We start from the raw sequence: 24987 nt of genomic DNA, 5'->3' as shown, positions 1-24987 counted from the left end.
CACGAATATCATCCCCCTCATTAACATTTTTGACCACCTGCACAGAACCTTCTTTGCATGATAAAACCCACATTTTTGTATTTGTAATAAACCATGTTTCATGTTTTTCTTTTTCAACACATGGCAACAAATCAAGTATATTTTCATGCATGGTTTTTGCTTCATCACACACCTTTATCAATTCAACAAGAGTATTCTGTACCTGTGTTTTATCATCAGTACACAGTAACCCTTGTAAATCACCTCTAATGCTGGTAGCTTTGCTTAGTTTAGCTTTTCTGCTCGTTTGCAACAAGTCCAACTTCAACGCAAACGCTTTAGCAGTAAGCTTAACCACACGTTTACCAGATAGTGGGCCCTATTATGCACTTCATAAGTCTTAAGCAATAAGACGAGGCGGTAGATCTAAACTTAAGACGTGGAGGCGTGGTCAAGGCCAGAAATTAGTCATGGGTGTGTTTTGGGCGTCTTCTCAATCAACCCAATCAGCGTGCCAGGTGCCATTCCCTTTAAGAACCGGCTGCGTTGAGTCATTAGCGCTATGCTATTATGGAAGTCCTAAGAAGGAGGTCAGCGCGCTTCTCTGCAGAAGAAAGTAACAAGCTCGTGCATGATTATTTTCTGAATAAACACGGCAATACCTCCGCTTGTGAGTTGAGAAGTATTACAGAGGGGTCGCTGGAAGACTGCAGGAATGACAGATGTTGATGTCATTATATTACGCACGGCATGCTCGTACTGTATGTGCACAGTATGCGGAGGCAACATACTGTACAGCGCTGGCCTCTCCCTTCTGAAATAAAGCATTTATACTGTGACCGTAATTGACGTCTTGCCGTGGAGCCACGTGCGTGTTCATGTGTGCCCACATGCATGCGCAAACCGCGGAGGCGCGCTCGTGTTTCAAAACGTGCATGAAGTCTAAACTTAAGAACGATAGTTATGGAGATAGACTCCAGTTCTATGAGTGGAGCGGAGCCCCATAGGGGAGCTCTGCTCCTATTGGTTTACCCGCTACCTAAAGTAGCCAATGACTGAATTTTTCAATGCCTGCGCCCGCCTGGGGTGCTATATAAAGGGGTGTACTTCGCTACCTCATTCTCCCAAACATACAAAAACAGCCGGGTTTGAACGAGTCGAAGTGGGCCAGCAGCCCTATGGGGCTCCGCTCCACTCATAGAACTGGAGTCTATCTCCATAACTATCGTTCTATATCGTGGAGCTCCGCCCCATAGGGGAGCTCTGCTCCTATTGGTTTAGGCGGAGCGAACGAGGCCAAATGTACCCCCACTGAGACTATTAATCCGTAAAACAATCTCAGCGGCACCCGGAGCTGACCACTGATGTTGGTTCAAGACAACCTTAAAAAGTTGGCCCAACCCACACGAGTCTGCTCCACTGATCTAGCCCTTACGTGAGCACGCAGGGTTGTAGATCTAACGGAACATGTCCTGGAGGAGGGTCCCCTCCCCAGGCACATCCGTAATCATCCTGACAGCACTTGAATAGCATCCCCAACCAGGGTAATCCAAGTGCCATCCCCACTACATCAGTCCTCAGCAAACTGAGGACAGAGTGAGAAAAGGATGAGGAAGAAATATCACTTACCTAACCCTTACGTTGGGTTGTTGATCTAACAGACATGTCCTGGAGGAGGGTCCCCTCCCCAGGCACATCCGTATTCATCCTGACAGCACTTGAATAGAATCCCCATGACCAGGGTAATCCAAGTGCCCTTCCCACAACATCAGTCATCAGCAAAACTGAGGACAGAATGAGAAAGGATTGAGGAAGAATATCACTGACCTAACCCTTACGTGAGCACGTAGGGTTGTAGATCTAACGGAACATGTCCTGGAGGAGGGTCCCCTCCCCAGGCACATCCGTAATCATCCTGACAGCACTTGAATAGAATCCCCAACCAGGGTGATCCAAGTGCTTTCCCCACTACATCAGTCATCAGCAAAACTGAGGACAGAATGAGAAAAGGATGCGGAAGAAATATCACTGATCTAACCCTTACGTGAGCACGTAGGGTTGTTGATCTAACGGAACATGTCCTGGAGGAGGGTCCCCTCCCCAGGCACATCCGTATTCATCCTGACAACACTTGAATAGAATCCCCATGACCAGGGTAATCCAAGTGCCTTCCCACTACATCAGTCATCAGCAAAACTGAGGACAGAATGAGAAAAGGATGAGGAAGAATATCTTTCAAGTAATACCGTACAAAAAGTGATGGCGACGACCAAGACGCCGCCTCACATATCTCCTCCACTCCCACTCCCCTGAGAATGGCCACTGATGTGGCCATGCCCCTGGTGGAATGAGCCCGAATGCCAGTCGGCACGGGCTGCCCCTTCGATTCGTATGCGAGGCTAATAGCCTCGCAAATCCAATGGGACAGCCTCTGCTTCGAGAGTGGTGCCCCGGCTTTCTGTCCGCCGTAGCAGATCAGAAGCTGGGGAGAAGATCTCAGTCCTGCCGTGCGCTTCACATATTGTGCCAACGCGCGCACCGGACATAGACAATGTAAACGCCTCTCCCTCTCTCCGTCGTGAGGAGGAGGAAAAAAGGCGCTCAGAGCACAGCTCTGAACCCTAAACCCACGATTAACCTTAGGGATAAAAACCGGGTTAGGGCGTAACACAGCTTTTGTTTTGTCATCAGATATGATCAAACAATCTGCCCGTGTCGAGAGAGCACATAAATCACTCACTCGCTTAGCCGTAGTCAAGGCGAGGAGCTGACTCGTCTTGAGAGACAATAAACGCAACGACACAGTGTCAATGGGTTCGAATGGGGCACGCACAGCGCCTCTAGCACAATCGACAGGTCCCATTTTGGCATTAGAGTCCTATGAGGGCGTCTAAGCCTACACACTCCAGTCAAAAAACGCTTAACCAGCGAATGACTGAACAGTGTCGTTGTCGCAAAACCCTCATGACAAGCTGAGATGGCAGCCGCGTAAACTTTAATAGTTCTCGCCGCCAATCCCTTGTCAAACAGCGACTGTAAGAAGCACAAGAACGTTTCGACCCGACAGCAGACTGGGTCAACGTCCTGTCCCTCACACTGTGTAAACACTCGCCAGCGCGCCGCATATCCCTTTGCAGTGGATTGCGCGCGCGCACTCTGAATGGTCTGAATGACCGCGTCTGTCAGACCCCTGCGTTCTAACAAATCCCTCTCAGTAACCAGGCCATGAGGGGGCCCCCCATCATAGGCGGCCCCCTCACCAAGCCTCTGGCTTGAGAGAGTGCATCTTGTCGATGAGGTATGGGCCATGGGCCCTCTACCAACATCTCCATCAGTTCCGGAAACCACGGGGCTCCGGGACGGTCCGGGGCTACAAGAATTAACTCTAGCCTCTCTGACCTCACTCGTGCCAACAGTGGGAGGATAGATGTCAGGGGTGGGAACGCGTATAACAGGACCCTCGGCCATGGGTGGTGTGCGAATGTATCGACTCCCAATGGCGGGTTGTCCTGTTCGCGCAGGAAGAACCAAAGGCGACACTGCGCATTCGTCCGTGACGCAAACAGAACCACTTCTGCTTGCCCGAACCGTGCCCAAATCAGCGACACAATGGAGGGTGCTAACCTCCAGTCGTCGTCCCTCGGGCCTCCCCGTGATAACAGATCTGCTCCTTCGTTGAGCAGACCTGGAATGTGGAGAGCTTTCAGCGAACTCAGGCGACTCCGCGCGCGATGACGCGCGGGTCTCTCCAGTAGCTCAGGTCGGTTTTGACCAATCTCTGTATTACAATCAACTTGCGACGGCGTTCTCACTGGAACCCGTCGCAGTCGTGCGAACCGCCTCTGCAGTCTGCGCATGTGTAACAGGCCTAAGGGGACCACTACATGGGCTGCAGACCTCAGTCCTAGTAAGGACATCCTTGACAGAGCGGTGATTGTATTTGTCACTCGACACACCCAGGGAGCTGACGTCAGTGTCGCTCTCCGTGGTGCCGATAAACTGGCCCTCATCTCGGCAGTATCCAACTGAATGCCTAGATAGGAAAACTGTTGAGCCGGCCACGGAGCACTCTCTGTCCAGTTTACAGCTAACCCCAGCTGAGTGAGGCGCTGCACCAGTGAGGTTGCGTCCCGAATGGCTCGATTTGGGCATTGGGCCAAGACCAGTAGGTCGTCCAGATCCGCATCTCGTTACGCCTCAGTGGTTCGAGTGCTGTCTGCACGCATTTGGAGAAAAAACGAGGAGCAAGCGCGTACCCGAAGGGCAGGCGCGTGTACTCGTAAACCTTCCCTTGGAAAACAAAACGTAGGAATTTCCTGTGCCACTCTGTGATTGGCACACGAAATACGCGACCCTCAGGTATCTACGAAAGGGGCGTTTCGCCACTCTCTCGTTGAGGACCCTGAAATCTAGTATGGGTCTCATGTCTCCCGAATTCTTTGGGACAAGGAAATACGGGGAGTACCATCTCATGTCCCACTGGTCCCTCGGAACCAATGTCACTGCGCCCTTTGTTAGGAGATTCGTAATCTCCTCCCGGAGCGCACGTGTCTTTATCGGGCAGGACAAAAAACAGTCTCTCTCACGCCCCTGAAGGGCGGAGGAGGCTGAATGAACTGTAGTGCATATCCCCTCCTCAATGTCCTGTCAAGCCAGCCCGACAGAATACCTGTCCCTTCTAGTCATTCTGCATAAAGCAACGACAGCGGCTGGGCCGTCTGTTGTGGTGCAGTCGACAGAAAAGCTTGAATTTCTGTATGACCCCAGCCGCCGCTGCCCACCGAGGAGATGGCACAGCCCAAGGTGGGGTCATTTCGAAAAGGGATGGGCTGCCGTCTGTAAAGAGTGTTTGTTATGTGTAACAATGCTCTTTATTGACGCAGGTTTATTATGCCTGATAATCAAAGAACCGGCCGCACGCTCATGAGCTGGGCCAGGTCTTGATAGACATGGAGGGGTTTTTGATGTAAATAACGCCTCGTGTCGTGATAGGGGTAAGTCCGCTAGGCAGAGAGCTGGCCACACGCCGGTAAGCTGGGCTAGTCTCCGCTTCGTTTCTAACTGGTAGCGATTCGACCACACTCTGACAAGGCAGGTGGGTCTCCGCTCCGGTAGATACCATGGAAAATCCTCCTTAGGGATTTACCGTCTGACTTACCGTCTGTAAAGAGTGTTTGTTATGTGTAACAATGCTCTTTATTGACGCAGGTTTATTATGCCTGATAATCAAAGAACCGGCCGCACGCTCATGAGCTGGGCCAGGTCTTGAATAGACATGGAGGGGTTTTTGATGTAAATACCGCCTCGTGTCGTGATAGGGGTAAGTCTGCTAGGCAGAGAGCTGGCCACACGCCGGTAAGCTGGGCTAGTCTCCGCTTCGTTTCTAACTGGTAGCGATTCGACCACACTCTGACAAGGCAGGTGGGTCTCCGCTCCGGTAGATACCATGGAAAAACCTCCTTAGGGATTTACCGTCTGACTTACCGTCTGTAAAGAGTGTTTGTTATGTGAAACAATGCTCTTTATTGACGCAGGTTTATTATGCCTGATAATCAAAGAACCGGCCGCACGCTCATGAGCTGGGCCAGGTCTTGAATAGACATGGAGGGGTTTTTGATGTAAATACCGCCTCGTGTCGTGATAGGGGTAAGTCCGCTAGGCAGAGAGCTGGCCACACGCCGGTAAGCTGGGCTAGTCTCCGCTTCGTTTCTAACCGGTAGCGATTCGACCACACTCTGACAAGGCAGGTGGGTCTCCGCTCCGGTAGATACCATGGGAAATCCTCCTTAGGGATTTACCGTCTGACTTACCGTCTGTAAAGAGTGTTTGTCATGTGTAACAATGCTCTTTATTGACGCAGGTTTATTATGCCTGATAATCAAAGAACCGGCCGCACGCTCATGAGCTGGGCCAGGTCTTGATAGACATGGAGGGGTTTTTGATGTAATAACGCCTCGTGTCGTCGCGGCACTGAGTTTGCTCAGAAACTCCGCCTCCGCTGCAGACAGACCGTTGGGTCGGTCTGTGGTGATCTTCGCAATGGCGGCGTTAAACACGGCGATGTTATTCGCCGCCGCCTGCGCACCGAGCTCATCAGAGCTTTCTGATTCTGACACCGGCACCGACCACTCAGCTGGGTGAGGGCGGCGTGGTGTCAGGGCCGGCTGAGCGGGCGGGACCATCCCTACTTGGGGAGGTGCCTGCCCAGAACGCCGCTCTGGGGCCTGTCCGGACGCATCATCGGCAGAGCTATTCGAGTCGGATAGCATCCCCGAGATAGCGCCCGCCAGGGGAAAACGCTCTCCTTGATCCAGGCCATCCCCCTTTCGCCTTTCCGCGACGGAAAGGAGGTGGAAGGGGAGGCAGCTGGGGGAGGCGACCAACGCCGCCTCGGCATGTTCGGGGCCGAGGCAGACGTGGCAGAAGTCGTGCTTGTCCTCCGCTGCTAGGAAATCGCAGCGGCAGGTGTCCCGGAGGAACTTCTTCGTGGTCGGCGGCGGACGATCCATCGCTGAAGGGAAAAGTCTCCTCCGCTGCTCGGAAGTCGCAGCGGCAGGCGTCCCGGAGGAACTTCTCCATAGGCGGCGGACGATCCATATCTTGAAGGGAAAAGTCTGGCGGGTTCTCCAGTCTTAGTAGTCGTCCTTCTCAGTCTTCAGATATAAACCCGTGCTGAACTTTTTGGGAGAATGAGGTAGCGAAGTACACCCCTTTATATAGCACCCCAGGCGGGCGCAGGCATTGAAAAATTCAGTCATTGGCTACTTTAGGTAGCGGGTAAACCAATAGGAGCAGAGCTCCCCTATGGGGCGGAGCTCCACGATATAGAACTTTTCAAACCACTTCTTAGCGCTAGGAGCAAAGTCAGATCGCATAATAGCAGGGGCGCCTAGTGCACTTCATTAACATATGAACACTCCCACAATGAGTAATATATGCACAGGAGTATTACGTCTTATGTGTGGGCGCCTATCGACACCTGCATAATAGCAGTAGCGCGTATGAAGCGCATAATAAGGGTGGCGGTAGGTCTTAACCTGGCGGTGCGTCTTAATTAAGACTTAAGACGGCAAGTTAAGAAGTGCATAATAGGGCCCAGTGTCTCATCACCATTAGTGTCCAATTCCGCGTCACGCATCTCCATGACGAATGATCGGTAGTCAGTCAAAACAGTTCGCAGCACGCAACAGTCAACGCAACGTCTATAATTGTCCCCTTCGCTTCAGTCACCAATGCATTGGATTTAATACCGGTGTGCACACATTAAATGGCCATTAAACAATGGAGCGCTACTCATACCGTGCGGTGGGCGCCGTTGTAGTGGTCTCGTGGTCCGATGCTCCAAACAGCTGGCTTTAGAATCGTAGCTCCTGCGGCTGCACACGTATCCAAACACGTACGGTATCCAAACGCCTCCGTTATATTCCAAGCGATGTTCCAATAGATGCATAAGGTTTGACAATGTTAAAGGAGCACACTCTAATACTGGGCTACTGAGATGCTAACCCGCGGACTCTGGTTGACGCGCCGTGCGTTCTAGTTTGATGTGTTCTGTTGGTTATACACGATCCGTAGTCATTGGTTTGCTGCATAAAAAACATTTATTGCGTTACTAAGTGCCATCTTCCAAATGGCTTAATCACTGGTATAAAACAATAACAATCACAAACTCAGCGCCCTTGCGGTCAAACCTATTTGCCTTTCCGGGGTCAACACCTGACGACAACAACAAATGTGCTACCTTATATACCTGCCTCAGGTATTGTGACAGCGCCACCCCATGCCCACACAGTGAATTACAACATGTTATCACAGGACCATATCTGGCTCCTACACTACCTTTTAGGATGTGTTCAAAATCAAGGACAGTGTGATCATCTAATAATGTAGTTATATGTTTTTAGCATGTTGATGTTCTATTAGCATGTTGTGATGTGCTAAACATGCAGTTAGATGTTCATAGTGATGTTCCTTTTTAGAGCTAGCTGTTTTGCGTGTTTTGATTCAGAGTGTGTTTCTAGGGTGTACCGACATTCAAAAAAGCATATCTTCTTCAACTATTACAATCTGCACTTTCATAATCTGGAAAAAAAACGGAGAAAAACATTGTCCTACTTGAGGACTTTTTAACCAGACCCTGTCACATGTGGACTCTCTGGCCAATCAGTGACAAATAAATCAATGAACTACAATGGAGAAAAGAGAACCAGTGGTAATGCTAACTCTGTAGCCCAGATTAACCTCAGCTCTCTGTGTTAAACTAAGATCTAGTCTAGATCTTAGAGAAATTGAACGGATGGAGAATTTATAAACAATGTATTTGTTCTTACTTCAAAGCAGGTCCAGGTCCAGGCCTTAAGAACAGCTTTGAATAATTCAACAAGATACTTAAAATTAAGATCTACTGTCATTACTCTAGCTGAATAATAATGAGATACTGTGCATTGCCTATTTAAAGAATCTCCTGATCTTTTTACAGGGTCAGTTGGAAACCTTCCTAACTCCAGTCATCATTAATCAGCAGTTCCACACCCCCACTAATACACTGAGATTGAGACCAGCAGTCTCAGCAATCTACCATTTGAATAGCAAATTATGTCATATTTTACCTCAAATCACAACCGATTATTGTAAATGTTTGGCCTGTAACAACAACGCTAAACCTTGTTTGCGTTCCAGCTGCCAGCTTTGGCGCAACGCCACATGCTGCCAAAGAGAGTCTGTCCTCTGTCCAAATCGGCAGTTAAGCAGCTTCTGGACATTAGCTGTCACTTTGTCTGTCAGTGACAGCAGTGTTCACATTTCTTCTAGTCTGATTCCTCTGACAGCGTCTCAGATATAAATGTTTCTGCTAAAACCCAGCTGGATTCAGAATCTGAATCAGAATTCTTTTCAGGATCAGAATTCAGAATCAGAACCAGAATCATTCCACTCCAAGACTCCTGTCTCAGAATGTCTTCTTGCAAAAACAAAGGCGACAGGCAGCTAAAGCCACAACAATAGTGCCTCACTGGCTTCTACAGAAACAATGTTGTTCTAGGGTCATCATCACATACTGGCAGTGATGACGATGATGATGATGATGATGATGATGATGATGTAATTAACTACTTTTTCAGTAGTTTTACCTTGACAGACTATATTTCTCTCAAGGGTAGTGGATTCAACTTGTTTCCTCATTAAGTAATATAGCCTAATTGGTAATCTAGTTACAGTAAATATATTTAGTAGCTTCCCAGTAGCTTCCCCAACACTGATCACCAGTCTGTTTCCCTATGTAGAAGACAACTACATAGTCACTTGCCTTGGGCAGCTTGCATTTAAATTCTTCAAATTAAATGCATCAAAAATACATCCAGACATGAGGGAAAGCAATCATTAAAAAATCAATCCAATGAGACCACATCCAAATGCTTTAGGTTCATAATTAATTGTAATCATTAATTAACATAATTTTGCAGAATGACTCAGGCAACTAAGCACATTTCATTGGCTATGAAATTACTCTGTAGTAAGCTATGTATGTGTGCTGGCAGTGGACGCTATTCAAACAGAATCACTTGCAATGGTTCTGAGCCAATTATATTCTTCCACTGTGGGAAGAAAACAGCATGTCTGAATGAGAAGCAATTGGATTTCTCTTTGTTTCACACAAAGAGATATTGACATTCTTTGTTGAGTTTGTCTAACCCATTATTTATAGAGCAAGGGGAATATTGTAGAATTGTATGACCTTTCCAGGAACCAGATCTGACTGGAAAACGTTTTTTTCTTCTTTTTTTCTGGCTACTCAATCCGTAGTGAAGCGTTGTTGCCCAGGGAGTAACTCTTCAAGAAAACACATCGGAGTGACAGGCAGCACCGCCATGAGCTCACTGTCAACCTGCCACGGATGATGAGACACAGCATGTTTCTCTGACTTCTCTTCTTCAAGAGGGTAAACAATGCTGCCCCACTATGCAGACAGATAACCAATAGGGAATTGTAAAGAAAGCAGGACAAGCAATTGTAGGGTTGAAAAGGGGAAAACACTGACATTGAGGTGTTTAAAATAAAAACAATAATAATCTGCCCTCTGCCCTTTTCCCCCCAAAAGAAATAGCATATGTGAAGACACTAATAATGGTTGGGTCCTCTCTTGAACGTGAGGGGTGAGACTAAAGGGAACTTAGGTCAAAACCTAAAACTGACCATAAGTTTAACCCTTAACCATTCAAATACTTCATCGGTTTTCAGAGCAAGTGTGTCCCCTTAATTATTCCCGGTCCTGAGAAAGGGAGGTGAGGTGAGTAGCGCGGTAAGGACCCAGGAAAGTGAGGTGAGTAGCGCGTTAGGACCCAGGAAAATTGGCATGTAGAGTATACTGTATAAGCAATCGGGCGGAAATTAGGCTATATATTTCTAAAAAGCAATATCATTGAGAATGAATAAAAGAAACATTATATTATCCGAAAGTCCAATAGGTAGAGCTACATAGCCTATATCATTTTCATCATAGCCTGTCACACTTAAGAAGTAAAATATATTTAACTTCTAACTAAATCAAGGGGGGCGGGGGGGTAGCAGCCCAAAGGTAGGCTATTGTTATCGCTCTCCTTGTGACAGGTTGCGTTGCATTTGATACAGTAATTTCTTTGCAACAATGTAACCAATTCTGTCGACATGAATTCAAGAGTCACTTACTTTCGTGCTTGGAAGTTCCCCATGTGTGTCGTGGAACTCCGGGGCTCTTTATAATCGCTCTTCCAGCTGATTTCAAAGCATCCATGCTTGCATGCAAGTATTTCTAGCTGGTGGATACCTCCGCTGGCTTTGCTTCTCTGGCTGAGAAACAGTGTAGTACAATCAGCGCGCAGCGAATGATGCGCTGAGCAAGTCAGCAGCCGATAGCAAGTTCCTACTCCGTGTTCTACAGAAAAATGGCTATAATAAAATAATGAGCAGCGCAGCCTCTGTTAACCGTTTCCTATCCACCAGGATGTCTCGGGGCTGTTATAAAAGGTGTGTAGGCCGATGTACAGTAGCGTAATGTTGCCACACCCTTTTCCGGAATGGTTTTGCAATGGGCGCATCAGTAGCCTACATAGTAATATTGACATCTAAAATTCAGAAATTATTGTCATTTATGATAATTATCCCAAAGTATCGATGTTGATCGACTCCGGACAGTAAGTAGCCTAAGCAAACATTTATGTTTTTGAACACTTCTGAACTCGTGTTAATGCTGCCATGATTATGAATGAATGATGACTATATGCAGTAGATGAGTGAGAAAGTTACGAAAAGATCAACATAAGCTTCCGTCTCATCAGCACCGAGGAAGGTAAGTGTTCAGAAACATCTTAGGCCTACAACACAAGGTACCAAGGCATCAGTTCATTGCCTATCGGGCAAGACAAGCCCCAAAGCACAATGCAAAAGGCATCCAAAAAGAAGGAGAAGCGTTCTGGATGGATATGGATAATATATGGATAATATTTAGAGTAATCAGAAATTAAGGAAATGTATCTCAATACTAATGACTTATTCAAACAGATACATACATAAGATAATAATGTAAAATAAATTAAATTAAATTATGAAAATACCTTAAAATAAAAGAAATTCATCCACACTTGACAAAATTCACATTTTAGGTCACCTGTCTAAAGACTTACTGTATGGATTAAACTTGTGCTTTCAAAGGATAATCTGATGAAGTGCAGGAAATTAACACAAATAGACTGTTTTCCTTATCCATTAAATATTTATCCTACAGTAGTTTACATGCAGACGAAATTGTTCAAACTGCACCAGTATTCGGAGGTGTGATTTATTAACTGACGTTTGGCGCCCCCTATAGATGTTTAGCATTTATTACACTGTACCTTCAGTCCCGGGAGTTGAGCCGTCCAGCTTCTGTCCTTATTTTACTCCCTGCCCAGACTATAGGAAATAGGACACCATGTCGATGCTAAAGGTCTCCTTGGGAAGTCATGAATGAACCACAATTATCGCATCTTATTAAAGTGTATGTATTCAGCATCACAGCATAGCATAGTCATGCCATATTTAGTGTCTACAACTGATGATTGTAGCCATCACTGAAGAAAAAATTACATCTATCACAGACACAAGATGACATTTAGATGTGTCCTTCATGGTGAAAACTTTATTCGTTTCATTTGTAATTCTTCAAATTAACAATGCATACCATGCCAAGTTACATGGTTATCCAAGTTCATCTTCAAGTATTTCACACTCAGGAAGTTATCGCTACAATTTTTGTTATTTCGTCTCATATTTTTTCTAGAAGGGTTATAGCCTGAGTTGGCATGCTGTTTGTTGAACTTTGGTGCTCTGTGATTGATTGAGAGGGACTGGGGTGGTGTTTCCTGTCGATAGCAACACTACTGCGGTCAGCTGTGGCACAGGCCAACATGTGTGTGTGTGTGTGTGTGTGTGTGTGTGTGTGTGTGTGTGTTGCGTTAACATCATTGATACACACACAGCGAGGAGCAAAGTCATGCAGCTCTTTGAGATGTTCAGAGCCCTAAATAGAAAGACGCTGTGCAGCTAGCTGCGAGTGAAATACTGCATTATGCATTTCTGTGAAGAGAGAGAGTATAAGAAATGTCTACCTCCCAAATTTCACAGAGCCTCACCCCTGAAAATGGCAATAAGTCGCAGCACTGAAAGGATATGCACTTAAACCAAGATACTGTATTATCCTCTAACTCCTGCAAGTTGGAAGACATGGGATCTGAAATCAGGGGTTATTGTCAACTTGGCTCCTCTTACGGTCAACAATGGTATACAGTAGCCTAAACCCTCAAGGACTGCCATTTTACAATGAAAAGATGACAATCTGAAGAATGTTACTGTCCGCATTTACTTGGCTGATCAGTGAGCAACAGTTGACCCTGCATTCAACATGACCCTCTTCAGTGACAGTAGATCAATCTCAGACGACCATGAACTGGTCATGAACCGGTGTTGGTGATTACCCCCAGCGCAGCATGTGTCTTCAGTTGCATAATTCAGGTTAACCCTGCATGTGGGGAACACCAAAGAAACCCTTTAGAGGAGATTCCCCGTTGCAGAGCCTGTTGCACAGTAGCTTCTCGACGCTCCCGTAGCTTATCACACATCCATGACAGGACAGAGTTGCATGTCAAATTTCGGCTACCCCCCTACACAACAAATCATGCTTTTTTGAATGTCTTTCATTTCTCTGTTAGATGAGGGGGAACATGAGGTCACTAGAAGAAGTTACAAGGGTATAGTCAGAGGAAGTGGGTTAACAATAAATACAAATCGACTAGTGTTAAGGGGGAAGGTGGTCTTTTTAGAAACAACATGGTAGACGAGGCTAACCCCCACCGAACTAGTCCGCTAACATGCTCTCAGTCTTTTCTGTTTTTTCTGGTTTCAATGTTTTCGAAGCACTCTCCGGTAGCATTTTGGCGAATGCCTGTCTCTTTCTACCTCATCCCTCTCTAATTTTTTTTTTTTTTCATTTTCATATTCAAACACAAACACTCACTCTCCAACAATGTCTCTTTTTTCACCCACACACTCTCTCACACTCTATTTCTATCTCCCTACATCTTTCTTTTCACTCTCCCTCTCCATGTCCCCTTCTCTTCCTCAGAGGGCAGAGACGAAAGGCAGCTGGTTGGAGGGCTTGTAGTGGAAGCAGGGCATGGCATTGAGTAGGCGGGGCTCAGACGCTGTCCATCTCAAAGACAGGCAGGGGGTCCCTGCCTTCTCCCTCTCCTCCTCCCTCTTTCCACTCTCCTCCTCCTCCTCCTCCTCCTCCTCCTCCTCCTCCTTCGGATCCAGAGGCACACAGGTGGTCCTGGGAATGGGACTGGCCCAGGGACTCAGCCGAAAGGCTGCGGCTGGACAGGACACTACTCAGGCTGGACTGGCGGGCACCCCGGGGGTGGGCTTCGATCTCCACACGCACCTCAATGTTGGTTCCTTCCCTGTAAACAACAACACAACATCATGAGGAGACATGCTTTTCAGCCAAATACTACAATAAGTTATATATGCAAAGATTGTAGTGAGTGGTTTGCAGTGGTTTCCTTGGCTCTAGAGGCCAACACAGAGCTTTTTAGAGAATAGTTAAGCACTTGTGCCACTACTATAAAACACAATAGCCATGTTTGAATGTGCAATTAATTAGATTTCCTTCAGGAGAGATAATCCTCAAAACAGAAAGAGGAGCGACGCTCACCGCAAGGAGAAAGTCTGTGTGTCATTGAGCGCACCATCAGCCATGGCCACTTCACAGTCTGATTGGCTGTCCTGTTGGGTGTATCCGTGTTGTTTCGGATCATCCAATCCCGCGCAGCCATCTTGTTCAACAGGGGCGGTGCTGGTACTGGGGAGCACGCCCACTTCCTGTACACTGACTCTCACTTCCTGTACACTGGTCTCACTGAGCGCCGGTTTGGACTGACCCGTCCAGTGGTCGCTGACTACATGAGAGAATAGAAGATCTTCAAGAGAAGTTGAAACTTTATCAGATCAGGTCACATTGGGAGCTAGGCAACAAGTATAGTTTCACAATTTTCAATCAACATGCATAGGCCCTCCGTCATGTTTCTTTAGAAACTATCAAAAAAACTGTTCAGGTAACATCAATTATAGGTGCCTCTCTTTGATGAAAGGATGTAGGTGCTCATAAAATGAATGGCGTTTAAATATCTTGTATTTCTTCAGCTATACTAAAAGTCACTGAACTCTTAGATCTGCCTCTGACATAGGAATAATTAGATATATAAAAATATATATATTCTCAACATCCAAAGTGGATCCAAACATAATGTCATCATCAGACACTCAATTCTAGATAAATACTAAGTGGGATGCTTGGGACAGCCGGCTCCCCCATTGAAGTTGACATTTAAAACGGTTAAAGTAAGGGTTAATGTTCATGTTAGGGTAAGGGTAAATGTTAGGATTTATACATTGTATTGATAACTTTGCCCTTGCTCTGTACATATCATACTGCATGTATCTTACTGTACATATCTCGCCCTTGTCTGTACATATCTCACTGTACATATATCTGCTTATGGCTTTTTTCACTATGCACTGATATCTGGCTAGATGCCGAATGCACTTCATTGTACATTGTTCGTCTCTGTACTCTGCCAATAACAATTAAATTGAATCTGAATCTGAACGTTATGGTAAAGTAATCCCAAGGATCCCTCTTAGCAGTGTTAGGGTTCAATATGTTTTCAATGTTGTATAACTACTTAACAATATGTGTGATTCATTAATGTTAGGGTTCAATATGTTTTCAATGTTGTATAACTACTAAACAATATATGTGTGATTCATTATTGTTTAGGCTTTAATTATATTTATCCCTAGGCATAATCACTATTTGTACTTTGCATAAGAAATGTATTTGCTTGGCTTAAACTACAATTGTGACATATTGTGAAACATTGTACACAGACTGTATCTGTTGACAAATTACAGTTTGTGCCCCACCCTTTTGGCCCCTTCCAGAGAACGTACACAGACACGCCCAAGCATGCCCAAGCTCACAGGAACCTTATCTTGTTTATTATGCTACGTCATGTATGCTAAGTCATGTATACTACGTCATGAATGCTGAATCATGTTATGATAAGAAAACCAATAAAAGGACTGCAGGGGTGTGGCACGTCAGAATGTTCTGAGAGACAGCAGATCACTGTCGTGTCAGCATTCTCCTTGCAAGTAAAATTGAAGAACTCAAGTCTCTGTCATCTGTGGTTAATGAATTGGTTGGTCTGAGTGAACAGTGGGGCATTTAGAACCCCACAGCAGCAAAAGAGGGCTGTAAAGTGCCAGGCTAAGCTTAAGGTGACTTACAGCTGGCTAGATCCTCCAGTTGGATCTTGTGGGAGTCAGGGGGCTCCCCCTGTGGCCGGCACCACCCGTTCCGACACAGCGACATGGGGACAACCCCGTAGACGTAGGTCAACATGAGTGGGACTCCCACCCCTGTTGGAAGACAGCAAATGAGGGCAAGTATAAGTTAAAAATCGATAAAGTGAAACTCTTTCCTTGTGAATGAAACCAAGATTGTGATATCCTAGATAGATAGTAGTACAAAGGACTCCCTATACTGCATCATCACACAACCTCAGATTTGAGTAATGAGGAATTTGGAGACACAATACACACGGCATCAAAGGCATCTCATTAACTCTGCACTGGGAAATAGAACCCAGTGACACAATTGACCCAGTAGTAGAGTGAAACCAGTGCATTGGGGGATGGGCCTGAGAGAGGGAGGAAGAGGGAAAGACAGAGAGAGAGAAGGGGGAGGTGGAGAGAGGGGGAGAGAGAAAGAGAGGTCAGAGCTAAACCCAGAGAACAGACTGAGCCTTAGAATGAGAGAAAGGAGAGGGATGGAGAGGGGGACTGGAGGGCAGGAGAAGAGTACAGTGTGGCCAATGTGTGTGCTGAGCTGCGGCCCTTCAGTGCACGGTGTGGTGATGGTAGTGACACTTCACAGGCGGCAGGGTGCTGTAAGCGTCTAGGCTGACAGACATGTTATGGAGGGGATGAGTCATCAGAGGGAGAGAGAGAGAGAGAGAGAGAGAGAGAGAGAGAGAGTGGGGAGGGAAGGGCTATTCCACCCTGTGGGAGAAGGGGGATGAGGTGTGTTTGCGTGCGTGCGTGCGTGTGCGTGTGTGTGTGTGTGTGTGTGGTGTGTGTGTGTGTGTGGTGTGTGTGTGTGTGTGTGTGTGTGTGTGTGTGTGTGTGAGTGTGTGTACTTGTGCATGTCAGCTCATTTCACAGATGGAGGGCCGTGAGTGGTACCGGGCCAGTGGAATGGAACACTCAGGACCTCGGGCCCCCTCTTTGGCCAGGCTGCAGCCCTGACTCATCACTTTGGCTAGGAAAACCCAGCTTTACCACAGTAAGCGGTCAACGTTTATCAAGCCCCAAGGCCTGTGTTTTCATTTCATTTCACATTGAGTTATTTTAGATTGGAAAATGGTTAATTGAAAATGAAAATGTTCTTTGTTAGATAGTCTGTACGCCTTTAAACACTTTATTCAGCACACGCAAAGGACAACATGTGCTGCACTATTTGATAGCAACATAGCTTGCTGGCAACATTGGTGAACAGAAAATGGACACTGCACATTGTCATTTATTCAGAAAACACTATCTAGGGCATTTAAAAAATAATAATAATTACCTATTGGAATCAACATAGTTTGAAAGCAACATTAGTCAACAGATAATGTAACATTGCCTAGCTAGCATAACTTGTTAGTCTATTCAAGCTTCAGGGAACAAAATGGTGGCTGCTGTTATGATTTCCCTTACCCACAGTGACAGCTGCTATAACCGGCGAAACAAACACGGACATCATCACCCCGCTCGCCACCGTCAAGTAGTGCTTACTTCCTGAGATATTGTTTTTCTTGCAGCGACCATGGACCTGGAAGGTAATTTGGCAATCTAAAGGTTGATATGACCGGAATGTCCACAAAAGAAACATAGAGGTAAGCATATGAATGGGAGTCACTCTTTCATCATTGATCCCTATGAAATGTGATCACAAAGACTAAAAGACTAACTATAGGGGAAGGGTAAAATTCACCAATCAAAGACAGCGATAACCCTATCAAGTGGCCTCATGGAACATTGCGAACCACTCTCCTTTATTCTTTTCTTAAGTTAGACAGATCTGAAGTAGATAGTATGCATCTGTCTCAGTGGAGGCTGGTAGAGGTAGAAATTGGCGGACGGGCTCATAAATGAATGGCCAGCCTCCCCTGAGAGGGACACACAGTGGAGACGGGATTGAACCCTGGTCTCCGGCAAAGATCTCATGTGCTTAGAGCTGTGAGTAGTACTGCTCAGCCATGCTCAGGCACAACATTGACAAAGTTTAATTGGTTGATTTGACAAACAACAACAACAACAACAACAACAACAGCAACAACAACAGTAACAACAACAACAACAACAACAACAATAACAACAGTGCTCTCTCACTTGTGGCCCTCTCTCAAAAGAAAATGAAAAATGTATTTCAAAAACAAGATCACCTAACAACTATCCTCTTAATAAGCGAAAGCTGGGTCCTCCTACCTTGCGGCCCATGTAGATGGGGATGCCTACGATGATGACAGGGATGGCGATGCCAGCGATGAGGGAGATGACCACCGGTGCCCCAAGCAGCATGCCCACCTGCCACAGCACCTTCCTGGTCTGAGACCACGGCTTCTTCCCCCAGAAGGTACAGCCCGAGGGACTGTCGAGGAAAAGAGAGATAGAGGTGGAAGACTTAAGAGGACGGACCAAGACGTGGATAGGAGGTAGGGGCTAGGGATGGAGGTGTTTGTTCTAATGGAGATAGTGAGACATGTTCGTTGCTTTTAAGGTATAGTGAAAATAATGCTAAAAATTACTGACTATGTCAAGTATGATTCTGTCAACTTACTTAAAGCAAGTTTTAAACATTGGACAGTTAATCTTCAAGACACAAGCCACAGTCTGTGAAATAGCAAGTTGGCTGACCCACCACGCTGGTTAAACAACACAGAAAACATGTTTTTTTCTCTTCAGTAAAAAGTAACAAAAAGACAGTTTAGCAAAACGACTGTCCTCAAGAGAACTAGCAGCAAGGTTAGCTTTATCTCTCTTTCTGCTCAGATCAGTCCGAGACAATGTGATAAGCAAAGCGATGTAGACAAGGCAGTGTCCTGCTGAAGCCACCACCCCCACAATTTTGGCGTAAAACAAAGGTTTGGAGTAGTTAAACTATCTCTTTGGTTATTTCATGTCTTCTCTGTTGTTTAACCAGAGTGGTAGTTTCACTGTTTCAGCGTTATTGCAGATTACAGATGCAGATAGATACACACACACACAGATACAGATACAGACAGGGGCGCCGCTAGGGGGTGGTAAGTTAGGACGATTCTAAGGGCCCAGCACTGACAGGGGCCCAAGAGAATCTTTTTTGGAATTTTGGAATTAATATTATCATAAGGAAGTTAATGTAGCCGACTGTGTGTATTAAAAAAAGTCACAAAAGAAACAAACTGGAGTTTTGTTTCTTTGTTTGACAAAATTAAGCCTTATTATTTACCCCCCTCTTTATTGCATGGTTCAGTCCACCGCACGCGAGCCGCCTAGAGGAACGTTACCGCTATTCTGACAAGGAGAGAGACGATGTTGGCAAAGTCAAAGTCAGGGTCTCAAAAGAGAAAAGAAAAAATAAAGAACGAGGAGAGTGAGAAAAAAGGACGACAACTAGTCACAACATTTTTTTAAAAAGAAAGGTATTTATTCACAGACCTTCTTTTGGGGCCCATAACATGTCACTTAGTCAATGTTGTGTGGTTTAGCACTAGCTAATCACTGTGTAGATTATCTAGTTAGCTAGCTCAGTAGCTAATTAACATTAACTTCAAGTAAAGTTAATTTACAGTACACTCCCGACGAGTATATTTTCCCGTAAATGTCACGTATTTTTAACCTATTATATAATATAATGTAACACTTAACAGGGTTTTTCCTGCATAGAGAATTATGAGGCGGCCGCCTCCGTCATATTTCTAGCCGCCTCCAGCTCTCGACAAAACTCTGATGGTCATATTTTCTACAAGCGTTGCACTCGGTGGATTTCTGTCGTTTCTAACTGCAATTGCGGCATTGCGCCGACGTGGTGGCGGGGGCGCTGTTTTGCAAATAAGTTAGCTTTAGTTTTTGCTAGCGAAATAGCTGATAGTTGATGTTGACTGGTCAAGGAGAATACATATTTGAAAGTACAGAATGCCTGAGAGCCTTATATTGTATTATATTTTGAATGGTCATCTGGTGCCTGAATATTGTGTTCTCCTTTACATAAATAATGACATTTCCACCATAAATTGATGCAGAAAAGGCACAAATTGGTGCATCTAAATTCACCAGAATGGCCCGTTTCATGGGTCCCCCTGATGTCAAACGCCTCTGGTACCACCTCCGCCTCATTTTGATCCATGAAAAACCCTGCTTAATTGTCGCGATATCCATGTCGGAGTTGACTTGTCTCCTCTCGTTTCTTGGGCTGCGTTCATAATTTTGCTCTGAGGGTGCCGGAACGCACACTATGAGCAACGTCATAAAATTCAAGTGATTTCATTGGACAAGAGTCATTCCATGAGTGGTGATCAGATTTCCAGAGCGTATTTACGAACGCAGCCTCGAATCATATTTACGAACGCAGCCTTCTCCGTTTTGAAACGATCTCTGGCAGCATTGCGCCGCTCTTTTCCCATTGACATCATGGTGTCAAGTCATGTAGAAATAAATGTGCTGAATTTATATGCCCTTTTGTGTTTTCATAATGTAGGGATGTTCAAAGTATTGTCTAAATGTAAGGGGTATCCTATGGTTGTCTAGTGGTGATGTTAGGATTGACTGTGTGTACCCTTGTCTAAATGTAAGGGGTATGGTATGTGGGCAGTGGGGGGAGAGGATGGCCGGGGGTGCGCAGGGGGATATCCCTTATTTTCCCTTATTTTTGGGGAAAATATCCCTTATTTTTAAATCCCAATGTTGCTAACTAGTATAATGTTAACTTACATGCTAATCACGTCATGCACAGATGCAGCTTCAGGATCAGCAGGACTCCTTCCCTCAACCCACCTCCCAGTTGAAGGAGAAGGAGGTGAGCAGTAGGAGTTTCGGGTTAACAAACAGATTTTGAATATTTTAATGCATTACTATGCAAGCATTGAATACAGATTTAGCTAATATTCATATTTAGTTAATAGTTCTTCCAGTAATTGCAATAACATTGACCATTGGCATGTTAAAATAAGATTGTTAGCTAGCTAGATAACATTTAAGTTAGCTAATCTGGTGTAATGTATGTATTACTATGTTAATACTATTATAGGACATATTATGAATTATGTACCTATGGATAGGCTACTCCATGCCAGAGCCCACTTCAAGCAAGGCAGCCAGAGAGGAGAGCAGAGGCCAAGAGGCAGAAGAAGAAGCAAAGGACAATGGCAGCAGCACAGATGAGAAGGAGGAAGCAGCTATGGACAGTCAAAGCCAGGGACAAAATGAGACTCAGATACCTTAGATGCCTTAGATACTGAGCCATGCCTTAGATACTGAGCCACCTGTAGTTGTATCTGAAATAGAACATTTGCTGTCACTTGACCCAGGTTTGTTTCCACCTAAATTGAGTGACAAGGACAGGGCAACTATTGTCAAGAAATTTGCAGTTGCAGAGAGAGCTACAGTCTGAAATTGAGAAAAACAAAGCTCTCTTGCAGAGACTCCTTGATGTCACTCTGCACTTCGCAACAAGGAATTTACCTTTTAGAGGTAAAACAAAAGATTTAGGCGATGTCCACAATGGAAATTTCTTAGGTACGCTAGAACTTTTGTCCCATTATGATCCACTCTTAAAAGAGCACTTAGAGAAAATCAAGACATCCAAAAAAGAAAGCCGGCTAACTCATTATTTGAGCTCAGAAATCCAGAATGAGTTTATTGAATTGTGTGGGGGAAAAGTTTTAAAAACCAGTCTGAAGGAAAGGGAGGATGCCATATACTATGGAATCATTTGTGATGCTACGCCAGACATTTCCCACACTGAGCAAAATGTTGTTCTCATACGATATGTCCATTATAATGAAGATACGGGCGAATGGGAGATTACTGAAAGATTCATTGACTTCAAAGATTTCAACCAAAAAACAGGAAGTGAAATAGCAGGGATGATAGAGAGTGTGCTTCTGGATCTAGGGATAGACATCAGTGATTGCAGGGGGCAAGGGTATGATAATGGGGCAAATATGTCAGGGAAAGCCAAGGGAGTCCAAGCCCAAATACTGAAAAGAAATAATCTTGCTACATTCTCACCTTGTGCCTCTCACACGTTAAATCTGGTAGGCGTGCATGCTGCAGAGTCAAGCCCTGAAGTGTCAACATTTTTTGGCTACATTAATCGCCTTTACACATTTGTAAGTGCCAGTCCAGGGCGTTGGGCTATATACAAAGAAAAAACAGGCTGCTCTGTTCACCGGCTATCTGACACTCGCTGGAGTGCGCGAATTGATGCTGTGAAACCAGTAGCAAAGCACCTACCTGGTGTCATTGAAGCCCTTGGTACCATACTAAACTCATGCAGTCTCACAAGTGAGGCCAGATCTGAAGCTGTTGGTCTGAGGAACTACCTCATGTCATTTGATGCCATTGTCCTTCTCACCATTTGTGTGAAAGTATTGCAATGTATTGATGACAGAAATGTAATACTCCAGTCAGGGAAAATCTCACTTGAGGTAGAGTTAGCTAATGTAACTGCACTTAAAGATGAGATGCAGGCTCTTAGAAATGGATGGGATGCTCTTGTGTCTGAGGCATCAATGGTAGCTAAGGAAATGGAGGTTCCACCTCATTTAAAAAAAGAACTTAGCCGTGAGAGGAGGAGGAAGAGGTTCCATGATGAGACTGCTGAAGAAACAGGTCAGAAGGATAGGCCAGAAACAACATTTCGGAACACTGTGTTTTTCTCTGCCATGGACCAGATAATAAGTGACTTGGACACTCGGTTCAGAACCACAGCAAATATTGTTGAAGAATTTGCTGCCATACTTAAAGTTGGGCAGTTGAGTGACAGTGTTATGGCTTCTGTGTGTCAGCCACTGAGGGAGAAGTACAAAAAAGACCTCACAGATCAGTTTGAGAGTGAAATCAGGCATCTCAATGCAATCTTTTCAGCCACTTTCCCCTCTGGCTGTAGCTCTCTTGCACTCCTGAATGCAATCTATAAAATGGAATTCCAGAGCATTTTTGGAGAGGTTTGCATTGCTCTGAGGATTTTCTGCACTCTCCCAGTTACCGTTGCCGGTGGAGAAAGGGTATTCAGCAAACTGAAACTGATCAAGAGCTATCTGAGATCAACAATGTCTCAAGAGAGGTTGAACAATCTTGCAATATTGTCAATAGAAAGCAAGTTGGCTTTATCGCTAGATTTTAAGGATCTTATTAAAGATTTTGCTACCAAGAAGGCCCGGCACTTAGCTTTGATTTGACTTGTAATTCTTCATTTATTTATTTGTGTGATTTATTTATAATTTGGTTCATATCTTTATTTATTTTTTATTTTTGTCCTTGTTTTGTTCAAATCTTTAAAAAAGTGAAAGAATGTTGAGATTTTTTTGGCTGAATTGTTCCTGTATTAACTGTAATTTTCCATTAAATTTACAAAAGATGGCCATCATTGGATTTCTTGCAGTGCATCAATAGTTCATCAACTTCAACTGGGTTGTCTAGGTTGATAGGTGGCTTAGGTGATTCAACAGATTAGTGACCTTGAGCTTGTATATCCTCAAAGCATGTATGTATGAGTTGACTTGGAAACTGTTGACATTCAGGCTCTGAGTCAAAAATATCCTGAAATATAGATAGGATTCAGATAGGAAAGAGTTCTAAATGGATTGACTTCTATAGCGCCTTATTCAAAAGCACTTTACAATGGCATCTCATTCACCCATTCACCTACCAATGGTGGCAAGCTACCATGCAAGGCCCGCCGGGTTGTCTAGGTTGATGGGTGGTTTAGGTGGAGGGGGCCCAAAATGATATTCTGTCATGGAGCCCAGAATCTCTAGCGGCGCCCCTGGATACAGATACAGATACAGATCAGGGCTCGACATTAAGGCTTGTCCGCTTGTCCGGGACAAGTACATTTTATGTTTGGACAAGTGGACTTCCTCCTGCAGTTGTCCGATGGACAAGTCAAAACAAAAAAACAAATCAATATGTATTAATATCTGCAAACATTAATTCCTCCTTCCGATCAGAATAGTAAAAAAAAATAGCAAGCAAAGCGATGCCGCGCCTCATTCTCGCTATTTCAGTCTCTCGTAGTTCGTTATCGTCATAGTTCGTAAATTCGCTCAGAGCGCCAGAGCGCACACTGCGTTCAACGTCATAAAGAGACCAAGTAATTTGATTGGACAAAAGGCATTCCATGAGTGCTGATCAGATTCCAGAGCGAGTTTACGAACGCAGCCATAGTGTTGTGGGTCTCCTGTCACTAGTGCCATTCACGTGAACATGCGCATATTCGCTTCTTCTCAATGCCGCTTATTTTCATGTAGTTCGATCCTAGATATTCATCCCTTTTGTGGCCAATCTTAATCTAAAAGGGTTAGGGTTAGGGTAATCACTGATTACCCCTACGTTTTTAAATAATTACAAAATATTGTTTAATGAATACATTTGAAAATTAAGGATACATCATTATCAAATCAATAGTAGTCAAATGTGTTATTTGCATACACATACACTCACTGGCCACTTCATTAGGCACACCTTGGGGTTGGACCCCCTCTTTTGCCTTCAGAACTGCCTTAATTCTTCGTGGCATATATTCAACAAGGTGCTGGAAACATTCCTCAGAGATGTTGGTCCATATTGACACTATAATATCACGCAACAGCCCGTCTGGCACCAACAACCATGCCAGGTTCAAAGTCACTTAAATCACCTTTATTTCCCATTCTGATGCTGGTTTGAACTTCAGCAGATCGTCTTGACCATGTCTACATGCCTAAATGCATTGAGTTGCTGCCACATGATTGGCTGATTAGGTATTTGCGTTAACAAGCAGTTGTTGTGTCCTGTTTATACCGCCAGTGGGCGCTAGTATGCGAGTGATGTATGCAGTGACGGAAGTGATGTATGCACTTCCGGATGTGGAGAAGAAGAAGTTGAATAAACGTGCAAGTGAAGAGCAGCTGCGTGTCTCCCGGTCTGATTCTTTCCTAACTACTTTCGTACTACAGAATACCACATTTTTGGCGACGAGGATGGCTATTTCCGTACCCTTACCTACACCGTTCATGCCTGTGCCAGGCGAACCTGCTATTTCTTTTCCTACTTGGTTGAGAATGTTTGAAAATTACATGCTCGTAATTGATGCTACCGGAGAAAAATGGCCGGAGGAAAGAAAGCGCGCGATTCTTCTCCATGCTCTTG

At 45.0% G+C, this 24987-nt stretch overlaps 2 protein-coding genes across 3 annotated transcripts in view; both read right to left on the bottom strand.

Annotated features, from left to right (window-relative positions):
* LOC308154565 (low density lipoprotein receptor adapter protein 1) overlaps positions 1 to 10747 on the bottom strand; it is a gene marked incomplete at both ends in the record, with an annotated part of 108949 nt that extends 98202 nt beyond the window's left edge. Inside the window, one exon of the mRNA XM_080527709.1 lies at positions 10663 to 10747. Within this exon, the coding sequence (XP_080383835.1) occupies positions 10663 to 10747 (85 nt within the window). The remainder of the gene's footprint in view (positions 1 to 10662) is intronic.
* Positions 10748 to 12167: 1420 nt separating this feature from the next.
* Positions 12168 to 24987, bottom strand: part of LOC308152733 (E3 ubiquitin-protein ligase RNF19A) — a 39787-nt gene continuing 26967 nt past the window's right edge. Inside the window, exons 5-9 of one of the 2 annotated variants that reach the window (XM_080525791.1) lie at positions 18085 to 18247; positions 17314 to 17428; positions 15841 to 15972; positions 14204 to 14447; positions 12168 to 13949 (exon numbers count right to left, since the gene is read on the bottom strand). In XM_080525791.1, coding sequence (XP_080381917.1) covers positions 13685 to 13949; positions 14204 to 14447; positions 15841 to 15972; positions 17314 to 17428; positions 18085 to 18247 — 919 coding nt within the window. In that variant the 3' untranslated portion in view covers positions 12168 to 13684. Of the gene's footprint in view, positions 13950 to 14203; positions 14469 to 15840; positions 15973 to 17313; positions 17429 to 18084; positions 18248 to 24987 lie in introns of both variants that reach the window. The other variant, XM_080525790.1, reaches the window with a different exon arrangement.

This window comes from Nansenia antarctica (assembly GCF_963989245.1).
Source record: "Nansenia antarctica genome assembly, chromosome: 3".
In the NCBI taxonomy this organism is placed as follows: domain Eukaryota; kingdom Metazoa; phylum Chordata; class Actinopteri; order Argentiniformes; family Microstomatidae; genus Nansenia; species Nansenia antarctica.
The sequence above is the reverse complement of the archived record's forward strand: the minus strand, read 5'-3'. Positions and strand labels throughout refer to the sequence as shown.